The sequence below is a fragment of the Phaenicophaeus curvirostris genome, chromosome 6 (assembly GCF_032191515.1).
Source record: "Phaenicophaeus curvirostris isolate KB17595 chromosome 6, BPBGC_Pcur_1.0, whole genome shotgun sequence".
NCBI lineage: Eukaryota > Metazoa > Chordata > Aves > Cuculiformes > Cuculidae > Phaenicophaeus > Phaenicophaeus curvirostris.
In genome coordinates, this window is record NC_091397.1 from 59,884,283 (window position 1) to 59,906,678 (window position 22,396).

General features: G+C 37.5%; 1 protein-coding gene across 2 annotated transcripts in view; it reads left to right on the forward strand.

The window, feature by feature from the left end:
* The window catches only part of ETV1 (ETS variant transcription factor 1), a 66,411-nt gene that overhangs the window by 10,765 nt on the left and 33,250 nt on the right, over nucleotides 1–22,396 (forward strand). For both annotated transcript variants that reach the window (XM_069860365.1, XM_069860366.1), the window contains one exon: nucleotides 1,837–1,890. In XM_069860365.1, the coding sequence (XP_069716466.1) occupies nucleotides 1,837–1,890 (54 nt within the window). The remainder of the gene's footprint in view (nucleotides 1–1,836; nucleotides 1,891–22,396) is intronic.

Genomic DNA, 22,396 nt, shown 5'->3' on the forward strand with positions numbered 1-22,396 from the left:
TGAGTTCCTTTTTGGTACAAGTCCTGTGGTTTCTCTGGAGAAAAGGGAAATTTAATGCATGAAAAATACTGGGAATATTTGGGTTAGTAAAATGCATGTTTTATGCAGGTGCAGCCTTTGAGGAGCTAACGTGTTCTCAGAGGTACTGATTTCTTCTAAAAGGATAGGTTACTGTAATTTTTATTATTAAAAAAACCAAAACAATGAAACAACAATAACAATGCTTTTGGGTTTCTTTTCCTTCAGAGTAAGGCTAATTACAATTCATGTATTTATCATGCTCATGCTTCTTTGTTTGCAGATTTCCGAAGTAATTTTTTCCTTAGGGGTGTTTGCTGCAATTAAGATAGAAGGACTTTAAACATACATTTTAAAACTAAGAACAAATAACTTTTTGGTATAATGAGTCTGATTCTGACTCTTTACCCAGGAAAAAACTCCCAGTAAAGTAATTAGAAATTTTTCTTGAGTAAGGAGTAGAGACCTGGTGCATGAAGAGTACTATGGTGCGCTTTCAAAATAATTGTGGGTAATCATAATGAAATATCTATTTTTAATTCAAACAAATCCTGTTGAAACTAGTAGCAATTTACCATATATAAAGGGGAACATATGATTCCTAAACTAGAAAGTGTTTGGAGGGACATTCAACTTTTATTTTTTCATTTTAATATGTTTAATGGTTTGATAGTCAGAGTTTCTATAAATGAGCCTATAACCAACAGTTACTTCTCAAATCTTTTTAGGTAACCAGATCATGGCAGGTGTTAACTTTTAATTAAGATCATATGAATTATTTGCTTGTCTTTGGAGAAGAACTCTGTAAATTAAAGTATTTTCAAATCAATAATTTTATGCAGCTTTACTGTGATGATTCCAGTCAGCATATGTTGAGGACAAGATGACAAAGTTCAGACACGATAAGCGGGATGTACCCAGAACCAGTCGTACTCGGAGGATGCTGCTTCTCAGCGTTATGTTCTGCAGTTATTCAAATGTATTCACCTGCAATACACATGTAGTGATATTTCAGCTTAAATGGTTTAAATGAGTTTATATCACAGTATGAGAGATGGCTTATGTTTTAGATATACAGTGAAAAGGAACGCAAAATTATGTATCAGCGGACCATGAAACGATTGTATTTTATAGCTTAGGTTTGTGATGTAAGTTTTCTAAAAGCTAAGATGATCTTCCGCAAGGTGAATGGATGTTAATAATGATTCTTACTTTAAGTAAATCTGTTTTTTGGATGTCTGAAATGTTGTAATTGAACCGGGAGTTCTGTGGTCTGATAAAATAGTTCCTTTCGAGTATTTGAAACAATTACAAAAATACCCTGCTGCATTGGCTGACTGCCATGAAAAATGGGAGTTGCTTTTAAGTAAGCTGAAGGTGTAGTAGTTTGGGGTTGAAGATACAGGTGTTAAACACTAGGATTTGGTTTTATGCAGACTTTCCATGCAGCTGTTTCTCAGATGAGCACTGATGAGTTTTACCAGTGGCATAATAGGTCCAGACCCTCATTCAGGGAGTGAAGCAGGGCCAGCCCCAGTGTCAGCCTTCACATCCTCCCATCCCCATCGCTCTGTGCCAGGGCTGCTTTGGACTCGCACTGCACCGCGCAGCTTCACCCCAGGGTTTATCTGATACTAAAATGATGTGCTTGCCTGATTTTCATACTCAAGAATGAAAACAAAAATCCTAGTTTTAATCTTGGCTGTGCGTCAAATTAAGCTCAAGAGTCTTTATTTATGCTTTAATGGCTTCTTTTAATTCTTTCCTTGTTTTTGTTTTTTATTTGTTTGTTTTTTGTTTTCATTTTCCTTTCTTCAGCTCAGGTACCTGACAATGACGAGCAGTTTGTGCCAGACTATCAGGCTGAAAGTTGTAAGTATAGTATGAATCATCATTTTCTTAAAAATATGTATTTATATATTTATATTTGGGTCTTCGTATTTGTTATTATGTCATCTGCCATCATGTGACAGCCCCTTTCACTGGTCAGTGACATCAGTGCGTTAAATAGATAAAACAAGCAGCATTTTGACATGCAGCCAAAAGAAGTTGTTTGGGCTGAGGATATAACTTCCAGCAGGGTTCCTCTCCCATAATGCCCACCCCTCAGCCCCAAGGAAGCAAGGGGAAACTCAGGTTATGGAGGTGGAGGGGATTTCTCTGTCCATTGGCAGGAGAGGAGCATGTTGAGCTGGTAAAGCTCACATACGGTGGGACATAGGAGGCAGCTCTGCTGAGCAGAAATTGGGCGGCTCAGTAAGTTCTGTGTATAAATAAATAAAAAACATTCTCAACATAGTCAATCAAATACAGCCAGTGCTGAAGCATTTTTAAGTCCTCTTAGCGTGAGGCATTTTCTTGCTTAAACAGAATTTCCCTTTCAGTTAACGGGAGGATAGAGGAGTTATGTTAAGCTAGATGCTTTTTGTTTGCTACTTTACTTAACATGTGCCCAAACCTTATTTGTTTAGTCTTTACTCCTCAAATCTTGCCTTTGCCTGCTAGAGTGCTACTATTCTGTTAAATGCTGTCTCCCCTTCACTGTACCTGCTGTTCTTTGGTTCAGGGTGGTTGCAAGGGCATGGTAAAGAAATGGCATAAGAAACGCTTTCTGTCAAAGTCACAGACTTCTTGGAGCTTCTTTATGCGTTCTTCTTCAACATGACAAGGCTTCTCTCCATCAGAGGTCTCTTCTGAACAGTGTCTGCTGATTGCAGCAGAACACATGGTAGCATTTCTGTTTTGCTAAATAACTTATATAATTTATCCTATCAGAGTGAATTACTAACCAGATTCACAGATTCACTAAACCAGATAGCTGTTAATTACAGCATTCGTGTACTGAAATGTTAGGATTAAAATTAGAGAGTTTAGAAAGAATTGCATTAAGATAGTCTTTAAACCAAAAAGCCAAATTCACACTTGTTGACTTTTCTTTTAGTGATTTTTTTCTGATTATTTAGAAAATGTTGTAAGAATTTATTGAGAGTATCCATAACGATATTTTGTATGGGGAAAAAAAAAAAAAGTCTTGTAATCCCCTGGACTCTTGATACTATACCTGCACAGCAACAGTTTATTTTTGTTTTTTTCTGTTGGTACATATATCAACTAACAATCATGGTCGCTTTTTTTTTTTTTACTTCTAGCTTCAAAGACTTTTTAAAAAAAATTAAATCATAACATGAAAGCCGAAACAATTCTATAAGTTAAAAATCAGATACATTATCCTACATATGGAGCTATGTCCAAATATAGTCATGTATGCATACATCCTTTGTTTAAGAGTACGAAGTTCAGTTAGGGCTTCTATTAACCCACAATTATCGTTACACAAGTCAGTGATTCTTTGAAAATAATTTGTGAACTGTGAGTGAAAAGCTCCATTGAAGCTAGTCTCTAATTTTGGTGATAAAGAAACTCTCCTAATATGGCTATTTTATTAATGCTGTTGTATTTCAGAGTTCCTTAGCCACAGCTTATACAGTATTATCAAAGGAGCATTTATTTCTTCATTTCAGTTGGTTTCTTTATCTTAAGTAAAGGTCATGAGAGCTTCCTGGAGAGTTACTCTGGCAAAGGTTGTGGAGTTTCAGACATATTCTTGGATATAATGTATGTAGCTGTGGGCTCTGCGAAACAGGAACGGAGATCAACATAACCAAAGCCATGGGGAAATTACTGCTGCAGAAGTAGCACAATTGTGACTGTTTTCTCTTGGATCCAAACCTGCCTTCAAACTCTATTATAATGACTTACTATATATAATCTGTGAGTGTGTACAGTACTTGCCCTGTTACTGGCCGCAGCCTGGCAGGAGCACTTGGCTTTTTTTTTTTTCTTTTAATTATTATTTTTAATTTTTTTTAAACATGGAAGAGGATGGGCAAGCTTTCATGGGCTCAGTGTTTAATACATTTAATTGAGCCAGAAATAGTGAAGGACAGAAGTGTAAACCACTGAAGGAGGTCACAGCCACTTTAGTTTAGAGGCAACTGAACTGTGGTTTGCTGCATGAATTTCATTTGTAGAGCTGTATAGAGGTAGGGGTGGGTGTGTGCTTGCAGAATATGTAAAGAAAACTGAAGTGCTCCACTGAAACAGTTACAGTCTCTAGTCCAAGTACAAAAAATAGTGACATTTTATTTCTGGCTTCATTGCTTGAGAGAAGGACTTTAAACCTGAGGCAGATTTGTGGTCTTACATTGAAACTTGTGACACTGAAAGGAGTTGTGCCAAACTTCGGTAACAGTAGTGGTGCTGGAAAGCTGTGGTTAAAACTGTCTTGTCTGGCGATCACCACGTCAGTCAATTCTTGAGGCAAAGAGGTGGAAGATAGCAGAGAAACTGATGAGGACAAGATCGTGTGCTGTGTCTTAGTGCAGAGCAGGATTAAATGCCCCTTTAAGTGCTCTAGGTTTTGCGTTTATTTTCTATAATAATTATTTTAACTAGTGAAACTGCACTGGTATTAGTTACTAAGGGAAACATTTAGTTTAGATTAGATATACAGTCCACTTCATCCACTTAGGGGTTTAACTTCAAAGCTAGCTTGGGACCATGAATATCTCAATTATGAGCTTCTATTAAACTTCAGTCAGTTTTTAAAAAGCAAACATTATATATATTTATAATTAGGTGTGGGCTTTAGATATCATGAGTGAGATCAGCAGCTAGCATAACTTCATGTGATATTGACGTTACTGGAATTATGTGTATTTCTACTAAGCTACGTGTCAAGCTTCCCCTTAATGCTTTAACCTTTGGTTTACCTGTTTAAAGTTGAATTTATTTTGTCACACCATTATGTCTTCTGGAAAAGAGATCCTTCCTACTGTAATAATCATAGAAACTACTGCACTTCCAAACCTTTTTTTTTTTTGCTTCTTATCGCTAAGAAACTTTTTTGTAGTTTAGCTCACGGTCAACAGAATGAAGAGTAGATGACAACTAACCTGTTCGGATGAAATTTGGGAAACAAATCACAATTTAGTTTCTTAGAACTTTTTGCTTTCTACAGTGACTGAACTTTTTGAGTCTAAGGGAGAAAAATGTGTATCAGAAAGATTTTTTTCAGCTTACAATTACATTGGAAAAATATCACCATTACTAATTAAATATTTAATTTACTTACCCTTTCATTTCCATTGTCATATGAAATAAAAGTTCCCCAAGAAGAGGGAGGAATCACTTTTACAGGCATTAACTTGGAAATTCTGTGTTAGGCAGCTGGTTTGCCCGGTTCTGAATCTGCTTCTGTGATTCAGCTGACCTGTTTGCTGTATATTCAAGTGACTTCATAATGATATTTCTTTAAGTAATTATGTGAAAAATAGCGTATAGCAAAAATGCAAAATCTGTTTCTTCAAAAAGATAGATGCTTTTTATTTTTAAATCGGCGTTCTGTGTGTGAAACTTTTTTTTCCAAATTCTTATATAATTCGTAAGACTCAGGCTGGTTTTTTATCCCTATAAAGTCAGTATTCGTGTGTTGAGAAGTGTGACCTGTGCTAACTTCCTCAGATAAGGTTTGCCATTGTTTCAAGTCCATTTTCATATACTGAGGAGGAGCTAGATCCTGAACTGTTTGTAATCAGTGGCAAGGCTTTCAGATACTGTAGAACAGCAAGAACTTCCCGATCTCAGAGTAGAAGTGAATAAAGTGTTCGGTTTGCTTGAACTCAATAATTGTTGAGTTGAAGATTGCTTGCTCCCATTGTGTGGATGTTTTCTATGACAGACATGAGGAAGTAGGTAGGATTTGCTAATGTTTAAAGGATGTATTTGGCAGGGAAAATGTAGTATTGTCAATAATACACTGGTTTTGTTATTCGGCTTTAGTACATTTGGTTATAAACGGGGATTACCCTGCACCAAACCAGATTGCCTGGTGTCTTAATAGCATGACCTTGTTTTGTTTAAATAATATGTATTTACCACGGTCTGTTCTTCTACAGTTGGGTTTGTTTTTTTCCTTTTGCCCTAAAATGTAGGTTATCCATTTAAAATTAATTATAAACTGTAGCTTTTTGCTTTTTATTTGTTATTGAATTTCTGCTAATGAGGGCTTGTGCTGTGCTTTGCCTTCTTGATTGGTTTCGTAGAATCATAGAATAGTTAGGGTTGGAAGGGACCTTAAAGATCATCTAGTTCCAACCCCCCTGCCATGGGGGTTTCCTTCCTTCTCTTTCACTTTATTCTTGTATTGTTTCCTTGACCATCACAGCCTTAACTTAACACTGCCAAGGGGTAAATGTTAATGTCACACTACAGCTGTTGACAGTAAATGGGAAGGGCTGGCTGTAAAACCCATGCTCCTCCATGTCCGATTAAACTTTCAGATGGGAAAAATACTTTTTTAGCAGTGATTTTGACGCTGATCTTCCATGACCTTTATTCTTTCTCTTCTGTTTTTTTTACCTTCAGGTTTAGCAAAAGAGCTCTTTCAATGTAGATGCCAGGAGCCTTAAATTATTCAGGGATGTGCTTTTTAGTTGCTCTGGCTTGCAATCTTTAAAAGCCTGTTAAGGAGAGATTCTTTACATAGGCTTCAGGTAGCTGTATTTTTCTGTCATTTTAACTAATGGCTTAGGATATTCCAAATGCAATTTAAATGAGGAAAAGCTTTAATATTTATTTACATAGTTGCAGCATACAAAATCATGAGGTTTTTTTTCTTGGAACTGTGAGGTGAAAAATGCTCTGTTTTATTTTCTTTTTCTTTCTGTGACTTAAATTTCAAAAGCAAATTTCAGAACCAGAAGAGCGTTTCCTGCTTGCTTTAGTATAGCAAGAGCTGGGGGACAATTGGTAGAGGTTAATTTTCACTTATTTTTCACAAATTTTGGAGAAATACCCACATGATTAAAACAAAGTGGAAAACACCAGAGTAATGTAAATTCTGATGGGCCTACTGAAGTCAAAAGATATCTGTTTAATAGGTTTGGGTTTATGATGCAGAATAGTTTAATTTTGCAGCTTCTAGAAAAAATTTTAGTGGACTGAAAAAAAGTCAACGATTTTTAATGTGATGATTCACTACATAGGCAGCTGGTAGTCATGTCTTAGCAGTGCACAATGTCCTAGAAATTGCAGTTGGTAGTGTTTCGAGTTTCTGTGCATGGCAAGTTGCACACACCACTGTATTTCAGGTCTTTTTTTTTTTACTGATTTCCTTTTTTTTTTCTTTAGAGTCTATGTGGCTGAGATCATCTTTTTATAAGTGTAGCTCTGCAAGTGTGATACTGCAGCGGGCAGTCAACAAGTGTCCTACAAGGTGGTGCTGGTTATTCTTGGTGCTTAGCTATTCCTTGGTAGTGCTTTCTGCTGCAGCTGTGCTTTGTTTCTTGCCACTTGTCTTGAAAATACTTCCTTTCATAGGTCAGACGCTATCAAATACAGAGACATTTACTTATTTATTTTGGTGCATGCTTGACTGTGCCGGATTCTTTCTAAAGGGCTGAGAGAGTCGAGGCTCTGTGGTTTGTTCCTGCCTGTAGCTTTGCATGACCTTGGGCATGTTGCTTGACATCTTTGTTTCTCAGTTTGAAGTAGGTACAGAAATGCATGTGTCACTGCTGTGAGACCGCAGCTTTCTTAATGATCACTTATCTGGAGATCTCAAAAGCATTTTACAAAGGGTCCAATGCAATTGCTGTTGTAAGAGCTGGAGAGGTCAGACTGAGGAGTCGATGCTGACCACCTTATCTCCGTTCACAGTTGCCTTACCTCTTTCATTGTGTCCCTGAGCACTTGTTTCCTTTGTTTAAAGCTGGACTGAAACTGTTACCAGCTGTTAACATTTTTTTTTTTTTTTTTACATTCTCATTCAAAAGAAATTAGGAACTGGTGTCTTTCAGAGAACTTTGTGGGCTCCTTTTGTGGTTCATCACGGGCATTAGCCTGTGCTAATATGGATTTTTTTTCCTCCTGCTTCCTCTAGAGGATATTTGGAAATATTTAAATCTGCCATAGTCGCGACCTTTTCCATAATTGCAAGATTTAATTCTTGAAAAAGTTTTACCAAGAGGCAGACTGTCGACTGTAAATGCCTTTAACTTGTGACCTTGATAGTAGAAAATTTGTGGGTTTGCTTTGATTTTAATAAGCAGCTTCTGTTTATTTGCTTTTCTGCTTGTACTTTTATACTAGACTTCCAGCTTTGACAGTGCAAGGGTTTAAGTTCTCCTAGATTGTCGTAGTTGTAGTGGCTCACAGATTGTGTAAATACTGATGATGGCAATAGCACTGTGAAACAAATGATAAGACCCCATCGAATATATAGCTTTTGATTTTTAAAATGTTTAAAGTCGAAGGTGTTCCTTTCAGAGTGCCCTGCATGCTATGGCGTGAATTTTATTGCTAACGAAAACGTACCCATGATAATCCCAGCAGAGGCAGCAGTCGTGTTATACAGATGTGATTTACCTGCACAGGGCCCCTGTGAACCTGATGATCTCCAGCTTTCTGGGGCATGGAGGAGCCCAAACAGCTGGATAGAGCTGCTCTTGTGGGGTTTTCTTCCTCTGTTTGCCCCCTGGCCTTCCACTGGCGTGTCCCTGCTTGGCCAGACGACTTGGCTTCCTTTCCTTACAGCCCCATCCTCATTTGCTGTTTTATTACAGATTAAAGGCTTGGGTTGCATGTGGAGGTTATCAGCTAATGAATAAACTTCAGTCATGCTGTCCTGTGATAAATCTGTCTCATAGATCAAAGATGGAGCATGTAGACCTTTTTTCTTTCAAATGGTAATTTCTTAAGGCTGTCAGATCACTTCCTAAGGTCTATTTACATAAAACCAAAAACATTAAACATATTTTATTCAAAGTGTTGAATTTTCAGTTTTGAAAAAAAACTTCTATTTCCTCTCTGAGGAAGCTTCCCCTCCTCCCTTCTCCATAAGGACTCTGAAGATCCCATCTGTGGAAATAAGAGGCAAACCTCACATTGTAACTTGTAGTTACGGCAGTATCTTCTTAACACTGCTGTTAATTCTGTTTGAAAACTGATAGCTGTTTAGTTAATTTTGTCAGGAGTGCGTATTTGTATTAGAGCATCTGTTCAGTTCCAGTTGTATCAAATAAAGTATGCAGAAATTTGTTGCAACTGTGTTTTCACACAGGAAGGCAACAAGGCAGATCGAAGGGTTTCTGTGTTTCTATTTTGATACAAACATGTTATTCTCCTTAAACTGCTTTCCATGTTTTTGCGAAATGTGTTTTATATTCCAAGAGCAGCCTAAGTAATGATTGAAAATCCATAAACTCTGGGTTGGTGTAAAATAAGGGGGCAATCTGCAAGCTGAGTCCATTCAATTCTATTTATTTCATGTTTCTTTAGGTAAAATGTATTTACGGTCTATATAATTTTTTTTTGTCTTTTTTATTTCTGCTTGCTGCCTCAGCAGCTGAAGACAGAAGTCAGGCCCTCCCACTGACTGCTGTGAAGTTTTCAAAGGGTATAGCAGAAAAAAAAAAAGAGGAGAGAGTGTCTTCAAAACATCAGTTAAATATTTGGAGAGTCTTTGACACTTTCATGTCATGTAAGACCAATATCGCTCGCCCTCTGTAAGCATACAGGAAAACCAGCCCTTTTTTCAGGCTCCGTGTGTCCTTTAGTTTTGGTCCTATGCATTTCAGTACTCAGAAGTAGTTACTGTGGAGACATTTGTAAGTTGACAAATATACATAAATGATGATATTGAATATTTTTTGTAAGTTTTGGAGGTCATCAATATTTTTTTCTGAAGCTAGTCTAAAGTGGCAAATGGAAAACTGATTACTTTTTCAAGGCATGTGGTCCACTCTTTCCCTGAGAAGGATTCTTTTCCTTTTACTTTTTCTTCATGTTGCCCTTGTCTTCAGTGCTTTACTCTTAGCCATTCCTGGATTATAGTTTGACCTTGATGAGGTGAACAGAGAAGTGAACTGTCTTGGTAAAGGATGTCTTTATTCTTACGTATCTAATCTGAGGATTATGCATGTTACAATAGAGTGAATCATTAGCAAATTTTATTTCTGGTTGTCTTTTTTCCTGTGGCTGTTTATGAACTTATTCAGCAAATGTGGTTGCCAGTAAGTTAATGTAGTGAAATATTTTTTAGCAGTGACATTTACTGCCTAGTCCTGCAGTTACTGAATGGAAGGTTACTGACTGACCAGGCTTTTGTCTTTAAATTTATGTATTATGAGTCGTCATCAAGGACGCCTGAAAAATTACATGTGCAAAATACAATACCCAGTATGGCTAATTTGATCTTCTTTGCTCAAATGTTGTTTCCTATCTACTTCTAATGTATACCTAGAAAAGGTAAACAGTTTAATTTTTTAAATTCTCTGCCTTTGTGCTGAAACTGGATTTCCTTATTAAGGAAAGCACCAACATAAGTGGAGACAAAAGAGACTTTGAAAAGTATCAGCATTCAGTAAAAAGACCAAAAGTTCCAAGCATTTGGGATTAGAATTTGGGAGCTGGATTTATACAACTGTAGATATATATACGCAGTGTGTGCTTAGCGTTTATATATACATATTCTGTGTATACGTGTGTAAACATATATACACATGCTTACATAGAAGTAATATACACACTATGTAATTGTCAGTCCTGCTGATTGCCTGCATATGTAAAATAATTACACAACTTCAGGAACAGCTGGCTTCAGAAAAAAATGTGTAGTGTTTGTATTGGTAATATACATTCAATTGTGAGTTTCATATACAGTAAGTGCTTTAAGTAGTGGCAAAAGCCTTAAATGATTTGTGCTGAGAACCAGAGACTGATTGCAGGTGATCAGAGTTACACCATCTCCGGAAAGAACACTTTGCTAAGAGCCTTCGAATATCGGGCTACTTATTTAAGTCCTGACTTTATGTTCCCAGACTAACCACTTCTGACAATGGCTTCTTTGTTTCCCTGTTGAATTAGTCATAAAACCTGTGAGCTGATTTTTTTTTGTTGTTGTTGACTTATTTCAATGGCCCGCACCTTTTCCAGTGGAGACTACAGTTTTTGCAGTAATCTTAGGTGGTTGACTAAAGATTTAGATTTCAGCTTATATATATATAAGCTGATATAAACTGGATCTCTTAGAGTTACTTTACTGGTGAGAATTTATGAAAATTTAACATTGAAGCATGAAGGACCCGTGTATTTTGAGTGGTGACGGTCTCATTCTTCCAGTGAAGTAAACAAATATCCCATTAGCTACTCTGAGTTCGTGTATACTTGCTTTACGTAAGGATATATTTTTATTGTTAAAGGCAAAGTCAAAATAAGTATAATTTTCTCAAAACGGTTTTTCTTCCTTTTTAGTGCCTATCAGTCAGAGTTGCTAAAATAAAAACAAATTGCAGATAATTTTTAAAGTAATTGTTTTATTCGTGCTAGAGAGAGCTCTGTGTAGTCCATTTCATTATTTATTGGCTTCTTTTGCTTTTGCATATTCTTGAGTAGCTAGCTGACAGGTAGGCATGATTATCTTTGAGGACAATCTTTTATTATGATGCTTTTTTATTATGAGGCTATTCCTGTTTTTATAGGGAAGCAAAATGACGCACTGGTTATGAATCTTTGGAGGCAGGCGCCTAAGACCAGGCTACTTCAAACTAGAAGCAACCTTCTGACACCAATTGTTTAGGTTATGAACAAGAAATGGCAGGACCAGAGGTTAAATCCAGTGTCTTTCACATTTTGTATCTTTTCCCCGTGTACAAATGCTCTCATATAAATCTGCTTCATGGATAGTGATGCAACTTTGATGTGCTGTAGCTGCAGTGAACTCTTCTCTGTTCTTTACTTCACGGTTTTTTTTTAGCTTAACCCATTATTCTCAAAGGCTTTATGTTAATACCTGATCGTAGGGCAAAAATTATGGTGGATTTATAGAATTAGCGTAATCTAGAGATGAACAGGTGGTTCAAATACTTTAAAATCGATTTTCATCAATACTTGGGTTTTTTTGTCTTTAAGTCATTACTGTGCAATGCTTTTTGCTTTTATGTTGGGAAAAAAAGGGAAAAAAAACCCTCTGTCTTACACCAAAGCAGGAGGAAGTTGTCCAGCTGCAAGCACGAGATCAGTCAGCTTCTCATCTGTAGCTGGCTATTAGCTCTTTGCATGAGTATGTCAGGAAAGAACAATGAAAAAATAATAACTAGATTGATGTAACTTGAAACTTTTCCGTAAAAGGGGTAATGAGGCAGAATCAGTTCCTGTTTGTTTTCCGCTGTGAGCATGCTTTCCTAAATATAAAGTTGATGATATCTTTAAAACAATGAAATGAAAACTAGAGAATGTTTTATTTTAAAGCTTATTTTTACTTCCCGCAAAAATACTTGTTATAATTTCTAAAGTTTTCTTCATAATTCTTTTTCTAAAAACATATTAAAATCCAAACCCCAAAGCCTCTGACTGCAGATTTACCTGAAGTGCAAAGTGTGTGTTTATAAAACGCTGGGATATTATCTCACTTGGATATTTTAGTAATGGAAGTTACGTGGTACTTAGCCATTACCTCTTACAATTTAAATTAAATTTTGGAAATTGCTGCAAATGGAAATCCTGTCCTCAGAAAAAGTACACAGACTCTGATTTAGTGGCCAGGTCTTCTCTTTGCATTTAACTTTATTGATAATTCCCAGGTAGGAGTACAAATTAAGTTTTCTTCCAGGCTTGATTTTTACATTAAATCTTCCTCTTTAGCGGGAGCTCTAAAGGTGGATCTCCTTTGCCTTGCACCCTGCCTTGGAGGCTGTTGGAGCCACATAACGTTAGAAGTAACTGTAGGAACAAATGCCCCTGACCTCTGCCCAGGAATATGGCACTGAAAGCTAATACAGGTGAACCCTGTTTCTGTGAGGGGTCCTGGAGGTTGCAGATCCATTGTAGAGGGATTAAAAATTCTTTTAATTTCTTTTTACCCTACAATCATCTTCTGCTGTCCATTGGCTTTAGATCAATTGCTACAGAACCCAGCTGGTTTAATTTTCATTAGGTTACTGCTTCCTCCTCCAGAGATCTCTAAGCCTCTGTTTATTTTGGGGGCAGGGGAAGAGGGAGAGCTCTTCCTCCTGCCTCACCTACTCTCCTCAAACATCAAAGCAAGCCAGTTTGCTCCTCCTAGCTTAATCTTCCCTTTCTCCCTCCCACCAGTGTTCTGCAAATTTCCTTGTACTCTTCTTAGAGTTATCCAGTGTCCGTCAGCAGGTTAACTTTTGCCCTTGAGGTACTTGCTGGGAGGCAGAGCCCCTCTGGCAGTGCTTTCCCCTGGACTGCCAGCAACTCTAAGTCTCATACAGCCGAGTCTTGTACAGCTGGACCGGTAACTGACTCGAAAAGAAGTAGAGCATTGCATGAGGGGGATGCAAAGGAGAATAAAACAGCGCCTGTGATATTATTTCTGTGAGATTGCTGCTTTTGGTGGCTAAGAAACTGTGTCAGTAACTGCAGCTGCCACTGCATGAAAATACCTTGCAGACAATCTTTAACTAGAAGCTGAAATATTTTGAGGGTAGAGAAGAGGGGTCAGTTAACCAAAATTATTTACAAGTTGTTCCTTTGCTTGGAAGCAGAAGAGTAGAGACAGTCTTCTAATACTATGTGGCAGATCAGCCAATTAGCAGCTGCCCAAATAATGTGTTAGTTTAGACCAAAAGACCTGTAGTGTCCTAACAAGGTGTTTACTGGCAGCCTCTTGAAAAGTTTGCCTTGGATTTGCTCCATCATTGGGTTTAGGGAGTAGGTTAACTGTTACTGATATTTACTGAAAGCTCCTTCCACTCCCCTTCTCTAGCCAGGTAGCTTACACTTTTGGGTGGGCCTTTTAATTTTTGCTATGCTGAACATACTCCCAGACTTAAATTTTCAGCTGGCATGGTCCTTTTAAATGAGAAGTCAGGCAGCTACTAATGTCTGAATTATCTCAGTGGAGCCTTCAGCACTTCCAGCATCAGAAAACTGCAGGTGTACCCTCAGTAACTGTAATGAATACTTCCGAATTCGTTACTGCACAGACAAGCAAATGAAAAGATGTCTTGCACAAAAAAATGGATTTATAGCACTGAACCTGTTATTAAGCTGTATGGGTGCTGCTTCTAATATTGAACCCCTCTTCCACACTGGCTGGGAATCTCCACCTCGCAGGAAGACTGCATCCATTGTGGCAGAGGAGTCTTGGGAAACAGCTAAACTGGCAAGAATTTTTAGTGTCTTTAGCACACAGGCTTCAGAAAAGCACATTTCAGTTGAAGAATGACAATTATTTCCATTTGTGAAGGCTCTAGAAAAATTTATTTGCTGAACAGTGGCAGGAATGTCATGTTTAGAAGTCATATAAGCTGTGCTGTAGGGAAGTGGCATATGTCTGCATCGTAATGATTATTTTGTTGGTATCTTTTCCCTGTGTACAAATGCTCTCATATAAATGTGCTTCATGGATAGTGATGCAATTTTGATGTGGTGTAGGTGCAGTGAACCCATATCTGTTCTCTACTTCAGCCTTTTTTTTAGCCTCACCTGTTATTCTGAAAGGCTTTATGTTAATGCCTGATCATAGGGAAAAATTATGGTGGATATATAGAGTTAGCATAATCTAGAGATGGACAGGTGATTCAAATATTTTAAAATCAATTTTCATCAATACTTGCTTTTTGTCTTTAAGTCATTACCGTGCGATGCTTTTTGCTTTTATTTCAGGAAAAAAAAAATTAAGAAAAAACTCTGTCATACACCAAAGCAAGAAGTTATCTTAAGAAATAATGCTTGTTAACATGGATGTATTACTGCAGATTTTAAGGTCTAGAATTTCCTAGTATCAGTTGTAGGAAAATGTGCTGTTACTTTCTAACTTGAAACTCGGTATTAGTAAACAGAAAAAAATGCTAGCTTTCAGTGCATTCATCTTCACCTGCTTGCTGTTTTTTCCTAATTCAAATTCAGAATCAGTTATTTTTTTCTTCCCATACCATGTCATCTGAGAACAGTGCATGTAGACTTTGAGGACATAATCCTGCAATTTTGGGCTGTCTTTTATTCTTCACCCCCCATCCTTCCTTACCCCCTGAGGATTTTAAAGACTATACTGTTATGTAGCATTCGTGCAATGCAGTGTTCAAATAGATCATTAATTGGCATACAGAGCATTATATGCTTTAGGCTGAAAGTGAAAATAAGCAATTTGCTTCATTTTACAGAGTGAGTTCTTAGCTGTTATTAAAGTGCATTTGTAGTTGCATATTTTCCAGTAAAGGTGACAGATTACTTCAAAGCTGGTATTTTCTTTTTGTTAAACAAGGTTCTCGAATAGATCCATCTTGCCCACGTATTCTATTCTTGCCAGTTGGCTTTGAAAGCTGGTGCTTGAGCTCATCATTCAGAACTAGCTTCCAAAAAATGAGGTCCCATGCTGTTTCTATCTATTGAGCTGGTAGGGGCTGGAAGGATCTGATCTGAAGCCAAGGCGAAGACTGAATTGATGGAATCATATCTAACGGGTTTGCCAAGTACTGCCCAGTCATGAAGTTCCACTTTCTGGGAAAGAGCACTGAGATGCGGGGTGGCAAAGCATTTGCTTTGATACCAGCTATCGTCAGATTTCCTTCCCTGGACTTAGAGCCAGGCCAGCAGAAAGAACTAGCTTATTGTTGAATGCTTTTTTACGCATTTATGTCTTGTTCCTCTATTCCGCATGCTGCTTCCCCATTTTCTCCCCCGATATGCTTTTGAAGAGGAAAAAGCTTACTGCTTTTTATGATGGTATTACACGTATTTTGACCATGCGTAATGTATCGTTGCAGAGGCATGCTTGCACATTTGGTGTGCTTACTTACCTTTGGCTCTGTGTGCACCCACCCAAACACATACACCGATTCTGGTTTAGGTGAATGGTCACCACTCAGTGGGATTAGTCAGAGGCTGGTCATCTTTAGGGCTAAATTCAGTATCTTAAGAAAGTTCTAGTTTTCTAGATGTAACTAAGATGGAGAATATTACTAAGATCATACACTTCTTCAAAAAACTACTTGACAGGATTGCTTAGATTTTGCCCCCCCCCCCACCTTCCCCCACATCCTACCAGCTTTTGTTTGTGAGGTGGTAAAGGCTCAGATCTCTTGTCTGTGTTCAAGTTTATATAAATAAACTGCCAGAGTAGTCTCTGAAACCACAGTAATGATACATATCTATGTGTCAGGTATCCAATTTGTCACCAGCTTCTTCCAATATCTGGCAGAGAGCAGGACCTAAATGAAATCCAGTTGACTGGAGCTCAGCTAAGATCTGATAGAGGTGACTTTGATAGATCAAATAGTTGAAGAACTTGGTGGAATCTGTAGATGTAATCTCTTGGGCCACTTTTAAATCACCCCATAGACTTCAAGCCTTGCTCGTCTTTGCGGCAGTTGCAGTGGTGAGAAAGAGAAGCGGCTTTTTTGCCATCGTATAGGCAAGAGATTGTGTGGTGTGAAAACACTTGTGGATCTTGCCCCAGCCATCCAAACTTGCAGTCATGTCTCTCTTCAGCTGTTGCAGTGGTCTGCATTTGTAGGCTTTAATTCAAAATCATTAGGAACAGCTTAGCTGGAAAGAGTTGGTTACCAGCCTTTACTGTCTTTCCATCCTCCTACCTCTCTTCATCTCTCACCGCTCCAACATGATATTTATATTTCAGCTTTTTGTTGGTATACTAGGCTGCATGTCCACATTCAGCTGCTGCAGCAGCAGTAACCACTGGAATATAAAGGAATGGTCAGTACCTGCTTCAGCTAATTCCTCCTGTGCAACTCAGAGATAAGCAGTAAAATTTTTCGTCTCACTATATAGTGGAATGAAATGGAAAGAGCAGTCTGCTCTGGCATCCCGTTGTCTTTAATCAGATGACTGTTAAATGATTGTTTAAATTCAGAGTGTGGCTATCTACAAAAGTCTGCAGCTCAAATCGTAATGATCTGGAAATAAATAATCAATAAATATAGACTCCAGGATGCGGAAGGCTAATGTTTCTTAAATTAAATACACATTTTTGAAACCTCTTCAAAAAATATGTATAAAGCCTGCCATTTCCACCTGGAAGATCATATAGAAAGTATTTAGTTTTGTAGCTCACTGCATCAGATATGCAAATACCTATGTGGAATATCTGGTTCAAATGGTCAGTAACTGTTGCAGAAACAGAGCATTTTAGGCCTCATATGAACCTACAATGTTGTGTTTGGTTTTTCTTTAAATGTCTACTGATAAGAACGCCTTGGTCATTACTATCACCTGAGAAGTAACCAGTACTTCATCCTTCTTAATGAACTGTTCAAAAAACTGTTCATTTATTGAAAGTAGATTTTTTTTTTTTTAATTAAAATGCCTACCTGTTGTACTGACAGAATAAATAATTTGTTTGAATCATCAGGTGAATGCTGTTAAGTTATAGCGAGTGCGGAAAATTGCAAAAACACAAATTAGGGTCCCTGTCCTTAAGTGTATTTCAGTTTGCATTTTGATAGCAGTTTAGAAATGTTATCGCCTGTTTTGTCACAGACATAATTCACATCTTTCTTCAGGCACTGTAAACAAGAGAAATGGTTTAATGGCTCCATAAAAGGCACTCTGTGCTGATAGCTGAGATTAGACCCTTTAGTAATGGATTTTTGTGTGTTGGGGGAAGGGGAGGGCTTGGCAGAGGTAAATGTACTGGAAAAGAATCTTGGAGAGACTCTGATGTATCTGAAGTGCCTGCTGCATTTCTGTGTGTATTGGGAGATAGATTTAAAGTGTGACAATATTGGCTTTATCAGTACAGGGGCCTTCTCTTCTTGCTTTTGAAATTTTAACAGTTACTACGTTAGGTCACGTCAATCAGTCTAGCACCTGGAGTTGTGGTAGTACTAACTTAAATATTATTACATCTTCTGTCTTTTCATCTTGCTGTTAAGAAAACCAAATCCCTTCTATTCAAATGTGTTAAAGATATCTCTCTAAACGTACATTGCACATTAACAGTTTTACCTCAATCAATCATAAAAATGAATGCGTTTACTTACTGAGTTGGATTTAGAGACTGATTTGAGAGCATAAATGTAAAAAGCCGTTCAGAAACATTGAACAGAAATGTTTAAGGCATGACTTACTGTGATTTCCCAGTTACTTCCTTTTCTCTGCAGATACACAAAATTCTCAAACTTAATACACGTGAATGTAGTATTACTTAGGGGACATTGGAGTTCAGTTGCACAAGCAGGGTTGCTGCTGTCAGTTGATTTTATACCTTATAGTAAGTGCTTTTGCCCTACAAGCACTGGTAATGAGACATCGTTATCTCTTTGGTCAGTGGAGTCAAGATTGCCTGCTGTTAGCCAACATCATTGGATTACCAGTAAAACTTCATGCCTTTTGAAATTATGTTTAAATCACTTCTTCTTCCTCAGAAAATAAATTCAGATTTTATTTTGTGTTCTGGGCAGGAATCTGAAGTTTGAAGATTATAAAGTCACTTTTAGCTCAAAGGAGAAATTACTTGCAATTTCATGTAAAATATTCCTTATTTTTTCTTCATCTTGAATAACCAACTCTTAAATTGAAAAATATTTTAAACCATTGCTTTTATATTTGATGTAGTGCATTTCTGGGACTTTTTCAAAATTGAGTTCTGTCTGTGCAGAAGTGGTACTTTTCCTGTTTCTCAGGCTAGAAAGTTGACAAATCGGTCTCCTCTGAGACAAACCAATTCCTCCTTTAGTTTCAGAGTTCTTAATAAAGTTGTTCTTGTTTGAGTCTTAAACTGAGTGTCTAGGAATGTCTAGGAATTAGGTTGTTGATAGATAGCAAAGGAGGATATCACTTCACAATGAGGGGTAGCAGGTTCACCCTATGTTTTTGCAGCTTCTGTGTGAGTTTGCTTCATGGTGATATTATTATTGTTTTGTATAAAATCTAGGTCTGTACAATTGCACATTATATGTAATGTACAAGTCCTTTTACTCTGCAGATAGATATATTTATACACCAAGAAGGTGCTTACAGTAATGTATTATACGGTAATCAGTTTGCTACAAATGGTAGCAGTTGTTCTGCTTGCCTTATATCTGCATGTTTACTTCGGAGGAGCTCCAGACAGGGTCTGCAGGTTGAGTCCTTTCTGATACTGACTTTCCCTACTAGTTGAATTGAGATGTTGAAGCCATCCATTCAAATACAGGATGTACGATTGCCTTTGGAGTTTGGAGGTAGTTATCTGTAAGTAATCACTCAAGATGAATTCTTGGCCCTTGGTCACTTCTTAATACGATCATTATTAAGGCAAAGTGCCTGTTACTTTGATAGGGTTGTTCTGGGGTTAAGTAAAATGAATTTGCTGTCGGGAAGAAAGAAGTGGTGAGGAGTTTGTTGTTTGAAATGTCATTTTGTTAATTTGGGTATGTTGATAGCTTGGTATGCTGCACTAAAATTAGACAGGATAAATAAGCAACCTTGCTCTTCTCAAAAGAAAATTAATTGAAAACAAAGTATATGTTTAAAATATGTTTTAATAGGTGCGCTATAAAATGAGCGTCACACCAAAATGAAGAGTGATGGGTGGAGGGTTTCAGTGGTGATACAAGAACTGGTTTGAATGTTTGAAATATCATTTTTGGAATAAGTCTGTCATCTTCAGTTACTCTTAAGATGTGGTTTGAAAGGTTGAGTAGCCTTCAAGATACCCCCTGCAAAATGCAGTATCTATTTTTCTAAGGCTATCTTTTTTCCTTTCTGCCTCCAAAAGCGTACACTTAAGGAGTTACAGAAAAAGCTTAGCATGGTGACTGTCAGGGGACTGCCCGAGGAAGGCTTCAAATTTTACAGCTACATTATCTTTCTGGCCGTAGTTAAGATAAAGATCTAATATAAAATCACTTTGGACTGTAATGCTTTCCCTAAATGAAATGAAGGCGTTAACTTACTTGATTTGATACACTTTACCCTAGCTTATAAAGCTAGGAGGAAGGTGAGGTAAACTTTAATTAAAACTACAGCACAGATGCCTTCTAGCACTGTGCCTTGTACCTTGCTAGGACTGTACAGTAACCAAAATAAAATGTACCTCGCAGCCGAGGCAGCAGGCTGGAGCCGTGTTCGGTGAAAGTAATTTAATTAGTGTTGATCATGACTCCAGATGATGGTGATTTGATAAGGAATAATTTAGTACTTAACAGCCTTTTACATGCACCAACTCCATGTGGGAAGGTAAAGCAAATTGCACAAAATGAATGTGCTGCTTTCACTTGTGCCTGTGCCAGTGAGCTGGAAAACTGCCTGTTAGCAGACGTTCAGGCTCTCAGCGCTGTGATGAAATACCCAGCCAGTTTTCCGCACAGGGCTGTAGTGTGGGAGTCTCTGTACTCCCGTTATTTAAAAATAAATAAGGGAAGTAATTTTTCATAACAGATTAACTCCGAGGAAGTAGCAAAGTTAAAATAAAAAAAAAAACTAAAAAAAACAGAGCAGCGTGTGGCCTTTGTGCAAATATGTGATACTGGCTTTAAAAAAAGAGTCCTGTTGCAGTTGTGTTTTAATGCTCTCATTGAAGTCAAAGAGATTGCCTGCATTTGCCTTGGAGCTACCATCCTAGAGCTGTAGGGTCCATCATATGCGTTGAATGTGTGGTGTGCATGACCTGACCAACACATGTGAGGACAGTCAACAATAAAACTTCACTCGCAAAATCCCAAAACAAAGTACTGGATGTCAGCCTGCTTTGCAATTATGATGGGTGATGACTGGGCTGCATTTTGCCATATTATTAGATTTGTGAATCTTTATTCGAGAAGCCCATACGTTCTTTAAATTTAGTGTTAAGTGCAGATAGTTTTATTCAGAAATAGTTATTTCTTTGTTGTGACATTCACCACCTTTCATCTCTGTTTCTTTAGTTACTGTCCTATGCATATGTATTTATGTACCTGTTTTACTGTCTACTTTTCCTTTGTAATCTTTCCAGATAATTGGCTACTATCTACCAAATATAGTAGCTGGATAGCAGTTTTGGAGACAGTTCTTGTGAATTTTGTGAAAATAACTGGCAAAATAATGTAGTGCTGTCTTGCAGTTGTCTCAGCTGAAGGGCAGTAGTAGGAGCTGTCATGTAATAAGGCGCAAGAAGACCCGTTTATGATGGAGCACTGTGAATGCTGCCCAAGTGTAGGAAGACCCACAGTGAGAATCTGGAATCCAGATCTTACTCACAGATACTTATAAATCTTAGTTTGTTTGTTCTGATGCTTACTACTTAAACAACATTTCATTTACCTTCCCCTCCCCACAGAACATGTGTGTATGCAGATGCATCAGGATCAGAAAACACATAATGTGTAACAAATTCTCTTTCCTAAGTTCAGGTGAAAGGGATAATATGCTACTTGATGGTATATGACAATGGCCTCATTTTGTGCTGAGGTTCTCTAACCAGGACTGCTGCACATACACGGATTACCAAGAGGACTCAAGTGTCTGTGTCAGGCTGGAGCATGATGTGCAAACTACAGTGTTTTGGTGACAGCATTAAAAACTGGTGATAAAATCAATCTCTGACCTCTAGGCTTCTCAGACTTCAAAAGTGTATCTACAACCTCATTTTATTTAAAACTTGAAGCGTGCATTTTCAAACTGTTAAATACCTGTCTTTTAGTCCTTTCTCCTCCTGGCCGCTTACTATAGATTTGTATAGGTCAAGTGAACTTTGGATTGTTTTCTGCTTCAATTTTGGTTAAGGTTGGCTATGAAATAAAGAAGGTTGATAGGCTTAAACTGATATGCTGGTTAACCTTGTCTTTATCTTTGTCCTTTTTCTTTATGCAGATTAACTTGTGCTTCTAATTAATGCTGCATTTCTGTCACACTCCCTTTGTTCTTTTTACCTTTTAAAATGTTATGATTAATTTTTTTCCTTAACTTGTGTCTATGTCACATTAGCTATTGACTTTGATGAGGCCAGGATTTTGTATTTGTGTTTATTTTTGAGAAAAATTACTGAAGCAATTTCTTCTGTATTATTTTTAGACACTGTTTGTAACTAAAGGTGCATGTAATCATCCAGTTTCATAAGTTTCACTGCAAATTTTCATGCATTCTGTGGGTCAAAAAGATTACTGATCATATATTTGAGGCTGATACATGAGAAATTTATTTTGGAGTCATTTGTGTGGCACTCTTTAAGGTGAACTACTGTTGCATTTATAGGGAAAAGCCACCTCACCAATATTACTTAGAAACATTTGATGCCTGGGAAGTATTTTGCCTCTGACAACATTTACAATAGTTAAGCCAAATATAAGTGGGATGTTATTTGCCTGCTAATGAGATGGGATCCCGGCCATCATTCTATTAAACAATAAAAGCGCTAATAGCCAATGTGAAG